This window comes from Grus americana, chromosome 8 (assembly GCF_028858705.1).
Source record: "Grus americana isolate bGruAme1 chromosome 8, bGruAme1.mat, whole genome shotgun sequence".
NCBI classification, from domain to species: domain Eukaryota; kingdom Metazoa; phylum Chordata; class Aves; order Gruiformes; family Gruidae; genus Grus; species Grus americana.
The window spans coordinates 20524113-20535781 of record NC_072859.1 but is presented as its reverse complement, the minus strand read 5'-3'; the positions used below and the strand labels follow the sequence as shown (position 1 = coordinate 20535781).

The following is an 11669-nucleotide window of genomic DNA, read 5'->3' as shown; positions in this document are numbered from 1 at the left end:
GCTTTAGGAAAGATTATCAGAAATATGAAGATATTAAGTAATGTCAGACATGAACCAGTCACCTGGTTCACTTTTATACATGCTAAATGTAATTTTTTCTGTCCCTATCGCATAGGTGTGGTTTGTAGCCCTCTTTCTGCTGGCAGAGTATTCTATACAGATTGACCTGTCCCAACACTCGCTTCCAAGAATAGAGATCATAACGTACTTTAAAAGAAAACAAAAAGGGGGGGGAGCACAGTGGACCTACTGTCCTAGGGCTCTGTGAGTCTGGCAAGGTAGGCTGGAAGTTGGTTTTATCCTTATGGCCAAAAGCAGAATACAATGGAAGTCTGCTCCAAGAAGAGAGAATTTACAGCTTTTATTAGGTCTTACAGATAACCATAGTATGCTTTTATCAGAACTCACTGTATGGACCAAGAGAGATATACAATTAATGTGAACGTACTAGTATTACCACAAAAATGAAAAAGACTTTTCCAGACCAGAAGACTACTTATATCTGGCTAATCTCAAGAGGTGTTTTAAATTGTTTACAAATAGTCTCATCATGTATCCTGCAGTTCTAGAGCTGAGGCACTACAGCACAGGAATCAAAAATCTCACCCAAATTCCTAGTTTTATATATGCTATGACTAAAATTTTAAAAAAATCATTTCCAGACAACTTCAGTCTCAAATCTCTTAAGTCTCTTAAATTTGTCTTAAATCTCTGGATATCAAAAACTTCTAACATACTTGCTCCTGAGGATAATTAACCCCCTAATTATTTTTTTAGGTATACCTGAAATATATTGATAATTTACAAACACGTCTCAGGGTTACATGATTGGTAAGTAAACAAGTCTTTGGTAAATAATAACTACTCTGTTCTTTACTCAGTTAAAAAACTTAATTCATTTTTAACTCTAGATTAACTAATTTTTTTTAGTAATTATTTCTATCATGAATAAGGCTCATATGGCACAAAGCTGAATGGGATGAATGGGTATATGTAGCAAAACCTGAATGATGTTTCCAGGTTACAGGTCCTGCTTACAGGAGGTTCCTGCTCTGGCTCATTTTCTTTTTGTGCCCTTCAGCCAGGCCCAGGAAGCTGAATCTGAATGAGAGCTTTCTAATGAATTAGATTTCCAATATTTAAAGGTGTCAGCAATCTAGAAAATCCTGCCCATTGCAAGGATACATTCTACAGTAGGTACTGGATTGTATGCTAAAAACTACAACAAACCAATTAGTTTAAGTTGAAATAATACATTATAGCTGCAATATTTCCTAAGAATGTCTGCTTTACCACTTGTGCAGTAAAGCAGAAAAACTATGTACTATGCATGCTTGCTTGAGTTGAAGGTGACTGCTTGCTCCCAAAGGAAACCTAAAGGCACAGAACATAGGTAATGTGAATGAAAATCTGGTAACAAACACCAGCTTCCCTTTTACTACAAGAATCCAGTTAGAAACTGAATGCCTAAACCGATATTTTTAGTGTTTGTGTACTAGATGCCTTCACTTTGGCTAAAAAATACTATACCATGTCCTTTAAGAAAAATAGCAGCATTAAATAGATCTTGTAATTTTAGAGAAGAAATAAGATGATGTCTGCTTTTGGTTTGGCTTACAGAGTTTTGGGGATTATTTTAAACATGTCCAAGAAATGATCAGATTATTTTCGATGACTGTTGCAGCTTTACTGTTCTACTACATTTTTTTAATCATCTTCCTTGTTAAAGGATCAATTACATTTGAGACAGTAAATAGTATACTTTACAATAAATAATATTCAAGTCAACCTATTGTACTTACAAAATAACGTAACACTGTAATAGGATCTTCAAGATCAATTCCATTTTATATATTCTGCAGCAAAAATAACATTTCTAGTAGGAAGGAATTACTTATAAACCTAGCAAGAGCTACACATTCACATGTGTGTGTAAACAACTTAACAAAGTTTATTATGTTTCCAGAAAATCTATGCTTTTACAGTAGGTTTTCAGCTAAATGTTATTGTAATATGGGAGTAAATATATAACAGTGCTTATATTTAGCTCCATCACAAATTTTAATTTGAAAAAAAAAAATGGAGTGCCATTATTTACAAAGAACAGCAACTTTCCTTTTCTTCACAAGTGACTGTATCTGTGTGTGAACAAAATGTTAGGGCGAGGCATTCCAGACGAACTGCAGCTAAGGTTGGACGAGGATGGTTTTATGATGAACAGTGAAGGTCCTGGCAATAAATACCTAGAAAGGAGATGAAAAAATAGCAGAGTTTACAGGCAAAGTGACATTGAAGAGCAAAAGAATTAGTTGTTCATGCGCCACACCTTAACATCATTGTATGCAAGAAAATATGTACAATAAATACTATTTATAAAACATACAGGGCATTAGGCACTAGCTAACTCAGGAAACAGATCTAAACTCAGAGGAACTCTTAGCAAAATTTCAAGCTGTTGTATGAGGATCAAACATCTTTCCAGTCCTTTGTATTTAAAGCCAGCAGATAAATGAAAAAACGGTATCCTGTGTAACACTACTACCAAAACTTAATACTTCACCCATTGTTCTCTCTTATTATATTATTATTTATTCAGTTTAAACTGAGTAAAACCTGCAATTGATGTTACCCAAGTTAAAAAAAGTTGCATTGTAAAAAAAGTTGATCAGGAAAAAACCAGAAATTTTTAGTCTTGTTTTCCAGCTCTAATCATCTAAAAACAGATGTGCTATCATCACTACTCTAGTAAAGCAAGAATCAATGATGCTACAACCTAGTAATCACATCAGTGACTATTTACCTTTTAAATTCAGGCAACTATATAGCCTGTATTTTATGTAGTATTACAAACAATAATTTATCATATGCCTAATATTCATTCTTAAATCTTTTCATGTTATCATTTCCTAATAGTTAATTGCAGAAGTCATTAGATGAGTACAGTAAGTGTGCAAAAATGACTTCCACACTAAATCAGAATTTCATAATGAATTATGTCAATGTTAGGATGGATTAACACAACACATTGTATAAATTATTGCTTAAAAATTGTTGCATCATTCTAGTGAATCATATTGATTAATGATGAATAAATTAAAAGGCTGATCCTAGTAATCACATGGATAGAAACAGCATCACACTGTCAATGGGAGACAATCTGTATAAGAAAGTGTACACATTTGGTTTGTTTAAGCTTTGAGAAAAGCTGTTATAAAAATATTATCACCAATATATTTTTTAAACAATTTACAAAAAAATAAAGTCTGATTTGGTATGGGTTGGTGGTGAGTTTAACAGTTCACTATGTCACCTGGGTCCTACCTTTGCTTGATGATACAGTAAAAGACTCTAATGCTTCCCAGAGAATGTGCCATGTAATAGATAAGATTATTTAGCGAGATGTAAGGATCTAGCAGTAGATGGCTTTTTTTAAAAAATTTTGTAACATAGGTGAATTTATCAAAATATGAGAAGTCTGACTTTTTACACAGTTTGATTTTAGCTATTCTTTTAAAGAGATTTTGGTATAGTTTTTGAGCTCTCCTATTGTTTTCTTTACACTTTTAATTTTGTGAGGAAAAAAATGACATTAATACACTTTTACATAATTATTCCTATTCATTCTCTTCATGACATACAGAGGATTTACAGTTAGTAAATGGGATTGAGAATATGAAAAGTGAAAAGAAGAACTCTGTGGCTGCTTTCATTATCTTTTTCTCTCTCCCTGTACAAATAAATTTTCGCAGCTAAAGAGATAACTATTTGTAATCTTTGAAAGCTTTAGTTTCACAAACATTTGTTTCATAAACACAAACAAAAAAATTGGTTTGTGCTCAGAAAAAACAAAGTTCTTCAAATCAGATTTTATAAAGTCTCAAAAAAATTGACTACTTGTACGTTTATTAAATTATATTCTGATCTCTTCTTGCACTTCACACAATTTTACAGAGTCAAGAAAACTATTATTAGTAGTGCAGCTTCTTACATCATTTAAAAACAGAAACCTAGATGAAAAGTGAAACAGTATTGTGGTTCTCCCGTTTCTAGCAAAATAGTTCATTACCTTACAATTGTGGGGCATAATGGGCAAGAGCATTTCTTGCCATATGTATCTTTCATTTCACAAATTCAGAATATCATGGTTAACTAGCATATTGCTGTATCCGCAGTATAGATGTAACATTTGTGGAGATTAATATAAAAACTGTAGCTTTAATCATCAGAGTTGTCATGACACTCCATTGCTGAAGTCATACTGATATTTAGGATATAGAGGGTTTAGGTTCCTCTAGCCTGTGAAGTTTATGAATAAACTTCCATTCAGCGTCCAGCGAAACACAGAAACTGGAGATGAGAACGTTCCATGGACCGTCCCTTTCACTGCTTTCCAAATGCAAGCCTGTTAGCTGCAGTACATTAGAGTAATCCGATCAGTTTGAATAGTTTGTGGTTGCTCATGATGAAAAATTTTCTGCAGTATTAACAGTAAAAGCAATAAAAACTTCAAGGTTGAAAATCTTCTAGTCTTAGCTAATCCAGATGACTTTACCATACTCCTGCTATAGCTCGGTAGATGTTAATATCAAATATGATTTGTTTTGTGGCTAACATACTTCTACTTTCGCTGTGACCAAACAAATTCAGTTTCTGGTTGGTTTTAAATTATGTTAGAGTGCCTTAAGATCCACATGACAATAACAAATGGGTTCAGTGTATCAAATAACTAGCCTGAGATATAGCAAGTAAGCAATTAAGTCATAAAATAAATTTAACAGATAATATATCAAAGGTTTGCTTTTCACGTAACATTTAACTCATAAAGCCCTTCTATGAAATAAGGTCTGTAAGATGTTTTATATAAACAAAGCATTTGTAAGTTTATATACATAATAATTCAAATTGCTATTATGGATAGAATTTGGAACCTAAGTAATTTGAAACTTACATTTAATTCTCCACCTACGACTGTTAAATTGCAGATCGTTGGCTCCCACATTTGGAGCATTTTCAGTAACCCCTATACTGACAATATTATAATCCCTATTGTATCCACTTGGAGAACTAAACCAGCCAACGGAGAATCGGGTAAGTGCCAAATAATTTTTTACTATATGATGCTGTTTTGCAAGGTTTGAAAAAAATATTTATACTCTGTAAGATAAAATAATAAAACATTCAATCTGTAGGTTTTGGAAATCAACTTTGCAAAACTGTGCAATACAGTAAATCAGATGGCACTTACCTGACCTGGCTGGAGCTGTGCCCCTATAGCATCCCACTGCGAATGTGAAGCCAGAAGTATCATACATGTTAGGATACCTCTAGGAATGCAAATCTGGAATCAGGGACTTTGAGGGATCTGAGAAGGGGAAGAAAGGAAATTTTCAGTTCACTTTATGGAAAGCCTTTGCTGCAGCTCCTCGGGCAGTAGGCAACCAAGACTTTAGTAAGTGTAGATTCCCACAAAATGCGTATATCTAGTCTTCTTTTAGCAGCATTTCACGAGTGGGCTAGAGAGATTAGAACAATAGCAACTCAGGATCAAGGGAAATGTTGGGAGTTTTGCCTTTTTGGTTTTTTAAATACATAGTGAACTAGGCTTAAAGAGGAGCATAGTGGTAGCAATGTAGACTGAAGCCTGTTCCAATATTATCCTTTATACTTGTAAGTTAGGAAGAGAATATTGAAATGTATACCTCGTATCATCCCAGTGGGAGCTAATTCCAGTTGGGGATCCTCTTGAATCTGAAGAATATTTGTAAACCACCAGCAGGCAGTGTTTACAAAGCTGTACTATTCGTTGGCAACACTGGAGTTGCTCAGGAGTCACCACCTCTGTGCTTTTATTGAATATGGTTTCCCACGAGCTCCTGTTATGGAAAAAGACATGACTTGAGGTTTTCTGTCACAAATTGCAGTCTGAGAGCTTCACTGCTTTATATCAGATTTAACAATAGAGGAACAAGAAAAAAAAGCATGACCTTGCCTGTTCACAGGAAAGGTCTATACTATTTAACACAAATGCTGGCAGATGCTGAGTACAAAACACAAATTAAGAAGTTAATCTTCATATGTGAAATGTCCACAGCCATTTTTCACTTGGTTTGTTCCCTAAAGCATTTATAGGGCCATTACTTAGGTTTAGCACATAAAGATTTACTGTCACATAATTGTATATGTGTCTTACAACAGGAATAACAAAACCCACTTATAATTTTTAACAGGCTACCACCTGAATGTGAATGTGAATGTGATGTGATATTAAAGGAACAAATAAAAATAATAAATTATTTCTAATGTCTACACAGCATAATAATACTAATTTAAGTACATGATACTAAGAAACAAATATGAAATTAATTTACAGGAGATTAGTATATGCTCTGCTTCCTTATCCAAATAATCATACAAGGAGAGTCTCATTCAAATACTACTTATTATTCCATCTGGTCATATGGGGTTGGTCTTCTACAATTAAGTGCAACTTGCAAAGCATGCCTATAGAAGCATTCCTTCGTTTTCGAAATGCAGAGCATCGTGCTTTTGTTTTCTTAGACAGCCATTTCTCTTTCTAAAAAATCCAAACCCTACCATACCAATGTAAACCAGGTATGTTTTACCAGAGAGGATGACAATAGTTCTTTGCATACACCTCAACACTTCTGTTTGTGCAAAATTCTAAACAGAGTACAGATCATTACACCTGTTTTAAAGGCAACATGGTCCCTGTGAAGACTGTGTTTTTGTCAAAACATTGTCCAGTAGCACAGATGGTTTGTAAGCTTGAGGGTTTTTGTTTGTTTATGAAGGAAGCACTTCATAGGGTGAGGAAAATTTGCTGCATCTGGCTTCAGCATAACATCCAGCACGATTCAGCCTTGTTGCAGTAAATTTCACTTCCCTGGTGTAGGAAGTTTCCTTAAAACAACATCCAAGAACGAGCAAGTTTACTTCTGCCTAGTGAGATTTTTTTAAATTATGCTGTGTTAGGATGGAATTATGAACATTAATGACTAAGAGATATGCTGTATGTATGACTAACTGAGTTTTCAGCCTGGCTCCTCAGTCTAGATGAAATGTTCCAGCTGAAACTGTTCAGTGCTACAGAATTTCCACTGCACAAATAATTTTCAAGTGATGCAAGCATTTCTCATTAATTATTATCCATATATAATGAATTGTTTAAGAAATATTGTTTATAAGGCATCAAAACTGTTTCATTTCATAAAGAGAATAATTCTACTACTTAAAGAGCTACTATTTTATTTAATATATTTTTCTCAGTAATGTTTCCTGTCTGGGAACTTTCCACATGTATTTTACATGGAAATTAATCTATTGTCTTCATTCTTTCCTCATGAAGTCATGTGATGGTTGGTAGAAAGCAGCAAGATGAAGTTCTAAGTATTACATTCGTTCAACAGATTCACAGTGCTACACATAATTATATTCTAATTCAATCCATAAATCTCCAAAATCTTGTGGAAGAAACTCTCCTGATAAATTCCTTAAGTTCTGGGCTTTGAGGTCTGTGATCACTTTCCTACAGTTATGAGGGGTTTTATCAGTGAAGAATAATACGTGGTCTGCTATAACTATGGCCGATTATGAACACAGTAGTATACAGGTACCCTAATAACAAAGATTGACATTTGGAAATATATATGTAAACTTTAATGAGCTTTCATATAAATGTGCCTGTGCAACCTCCTCCATATGCTACACAGCTTCAACTCACACTCCATTATACTGCAGTCAACAGGGATCAGGGTACTGTTACCTAAGGAAGCCTAATTTGTTATGCTGTAACTTTAGTTTCCATACATTGGTAAGAAATCATGGAGTCCTCACCAGATCCAGAAGACAGTATTATGCTTGATTGTGCAAGATTGTCAATTATATGTTATTCTTTTTATAGCCATCTGAAGTCAACTGGTTCTACCAGTTTTCTCTTATTAATTTTAATTGTTTATTCTACAGTAAAACAAACGTAGCTTTACGAAACCACTACATCGTGGTTATTTCACTGAGGTGGTTTCTTTGTTCATTGTTTTTGCTAAAACGGCATATGCCCAGCAGACATCTAACCAGCAAGAGGAAACCTGAAGGCCATTAGCTCTGTTCTTCTCCCAAGACATGTATCTTACAAATAGTCAAAGTACTATACCCAGTATATGTTCATATACTCATGTTGTTTCTGAATTAGCACATTCATACCCCTTCCCAACATGATCCCCAAATTCTACACATGCCCTATGTTTATTCCAATCTCTTCTTTAAAGGGGCATAATGAACTCCAAGGAAGAGTGATGAGAAGTTGGCCTTTCTGCTAGAGGTGCTGTCATGAGTTGCCTGTTGGGTATTACATGGCAAGAAGGATGCTTGTGACTGAATAAACAACGTACTTGGAAAGTACACACAGCCTCTCTGTTTTCTTCTGTGAATTCTGTATTAAGTAAGCTTTGGGCAACATGGTCTAGTGGAGGGTGTCCCTGCCTGCAGCAGGGGGGTTGGAACTAGATGATCTTTAAGGTCCCTTCCAACCCCAAAAAAATAAAATTTAAAAGTATATTACATGCAGAGTGATCTCTACACATACTGGATATTTGTATATTACTTATTACAGTATGTTCAGAATTTTTTATATAGCAACTCCTCTTACAAGGAACTGGATCTTTGTCAAAGAATTTAGCTCCACTTTTGAGTCAGTAGAGTCTTGTTCTGCATGAATGAAATTATTGCTGGATGAGAAATCCTACTCTTCATTGAACTCTTCTGCTGGCTAAAGACTCTTCTCCTGAGCCAAGTGAGTAGCAGAGTTCTTCAAAGGTTTTGAACAAAAAACACGCTTTGTAGAGAAAAAAAAATCCAAAATGAAAATTTTCATGCATATTAGAAGATTTGCACACTAAAAGTAAAATTCAAAATAACAACAGCATTATTAAAAGGGAAGGTAATTATTACATTTTATGAAAACAAAAATTGAGCTTAGACTGAAGATTTCACACAGCTCTGCTGACATGAAGAAGGGACCCTGCGGCTGCTGAGGATTATATAAAAAAATGTTTCAGATTGGAAAACCAGGAACATTTTCTCACCCTACTTTTTAACTTTTAGAGTGTGCTGCATTCCCACATACCTACCAAATCTTAAGGCTGACATATGCATGTTCCCATGGCCTGTCTCAGTGAAAAAAAATGTGAAGGCTCCTAATGACTTGCACAACAGCAAACCTTCAGCAATGAGAAAATAATGGTTAAAAACCCAAAAAACTGATGACCTTTTGGATACTCTGAGATCCTTCCTCTTCCTGTTATCCATTTTGTAGGGAAACAATTGACAAGTGCATTATATGCATTCTCTACATATGACAAATTACTATATGTGAAGAACATATTGACCTGTCACAGAACTGACATGTCAGTTGTACTTGTGACTGAATTCTTCCCTTGTAAGTCTTAAGCTCAGATAGATATGACAATGATTTCTGTTGATGCTAAGTCCACATTTGACAGTTACAGTGGTCTGGCCTCGAAACTGTGCACCATCCAATGAAAGAGTTGACCTAAAGTTCAGATATTTTGAAAATTAGTTATTTTTTCCCCTTAGATTATTATATTTGTAAAAACATTACTAAATGTCTGATTCCATTACTGAAATGGTTGGCCTAGATTATTAGATTTCTAACTATACTGTATCTTTAGATGGTTTTAAAACAACTTCAATGTATTACAGCATTCTCTTGAATGAAAATGAGCAACAAAGTATGCCAGCATTGACTGTAATTGTGAATTTATGAAGAAGACTAAGATAAGAAAAATAGGCTTACCCTGAATTACAGAAACAGTTCCATAGACCTTGACCATGGCTCCAAAGTAAGCGATTAAATACACGGTTAAAGAGACGGTATAGATGTAAATTTTCAATGTCTGGAGCCTTCCAGACACGCTGTAGAACTGCACGAACACTTGTCTTGACTATATCCAAAACCTAGGAAAGAGTATTCCAAGCAAATCAAAGCAAAGGCATATTGCAAAGCCTAAAACCAACTGTTCACTGATTCACTGCACACACACACACGCACACAGATGACTGCATAGCTATAAATTCCCACAGATGTCTGTGTTTCATTTCTGTGCACTCATCAGCAAACTTTTATGATACGCTTTTTCTGTCAATAACATTTTGCAAAACCAAATCAAAATATTTTATTTTTATTACAGAAAAGTTCATTTCTATTTTTTCAGTCTGTTCAATACTAGCTCGTTTAAATGACAAAAAGAGCTTAAAAAGAAACAAAATGGATACAATTACAGACTAGATGCAACATAATTAACAACCCAAATATTATATATTTGAAGATTATCTCTTCTTCTTTTCCCACTCCCTTTTAAAATACCATCTATTTTATAAAGAACTAAAATGTCCTGAAAAGCTGCAAACTGATTTTGGTTTAACGTCAGTTTAAGGTCAGTGTTACCCTAGATCGAACCATTTTAGTTTACCTTTCATGAAAGAAACAGTGTAGTGAAATCAGTAAGTAAGAAAATAATCACCAAGATATTTTAAATAGCATTGTTTATAGAAATGCAACGGATTTATTATATTCAGACTACATTTAAATGCAAGTGCGTAAAGATGTGGGTGAACAAAATGCTCAGCTGCATTCAGTGTAGTACTGAGAGTTTTACCCAGTAAGCCTTAGCTGCTCAGTGCACACACACGCTTACAGACAGTCGTACATCCCACTCATCACAGTCCTCTTGGATACACCTTTGCACATCCCACTGAACTGGGATGTAGAAGGTGGGATTCGTCTTTCCTGCTTTTAAACATCTGCACATTCTCTTAAGTCGGGCCTCTAGGTTCCCTCCATAATCACTGGAGAGAAACAGGCTCCAGAGTGTCTTGGCTTCTGTCTATTTAGATACTATCGATAAGGCTGAGAATAGTTTTGTGACCAAAGTAGTACTTAGGCCCTACACTGGCACTCTGAACAGTGTAAAATCTGCTGTCCTAAAAAAAAGCCTATGGTGCATGTAACCTATTAACAAAAAAGGCAGTTAAAGTAACGTGATTTCCTGTAAAGGACACCCTTACTGTTTCTTTTGCAAAACTGTATATTCCAAAAAAACAGTCAGACTCAAGTGGGTGGTGAACCGATGGAACTATTCACTTATTTGGTATAAGGTGTTCCAAATTCTAAGATTTAGAATGTACAGTACTTGCCCAGGAAACTTTAAGCTGTGCATGACAAACCAATTCACATGGTTAAACATCTGACTCTCAAAAGCGAAGGGGATTTAGTAAAACAGTAAAGTATGGAAGCATGGTCGCATGGTCCTGCATAACAAACTGTTGTTTGTAAATAGTCTGATTAGACATGATGAAGGAAACAAAGCATAAACAAACAAAATGCTGGCGATAGCACAATGGAGCTGCATAGTAAAGAGAAATGCTTAAGGGGCAGAAAAATCTATAGATGCCTAATAATGACAGCCTCGATGAAATATGTCATTGACATGTTATTTAAGCTTTTTTGAAGACCTAGCATTAGTCTGCATGCATAGGTCTTGTGCTAATTCCATGCACATATGCACCCAATATGAACACAATGCTGTCCTCTCTGTTGGGAATCTTTACGAATGCAGGTGTCTGACACACTA

At 34.9% G+C, this 11669-nt stretch overlaps 1 protein-coding gene across 13 annotated transcripts in view; it reads right to left on the bottom strand.

Moving 5' to 3' along the window:
* Positions 1 to 338: 338 nt before the first annotated feature.
* TTLL7 (tubulin tyrosine ligase like 7) overlaps positions 339 to 11669 on the bottom strand; it is a 76848-nt gene continuing 65517 nt past the window's right edge. For 12 of the 13 annotated variants that reach the window (XM_054834012.1, XM_054834011.1, XM_054834021.1 and 9 more), the window contains 3 exons: positions 9833 to 9993; positions 5700 to 5873; positions 339 to 2243 (listed from right to left, as the gene is read on the bottom strand). In XM_054834012.1, the coding sequence (XP_054689987.1) occupies positions 2123 to 2243; positions 5700 to 5873; positions 9833 to 9993 (456 nt within the window). In that variant the 3' untranslated portion in view covers positions 339 to 2122. Of the gene's footprint in view, positions 2244 to 5245; positions 5363 to 5699; positions 5874 to 9832; positions 9994 to 11669 lie in introns of all 13 variants that reach the window. The other variant, XM_054834020.1, reaches the window with a different exon arrangement.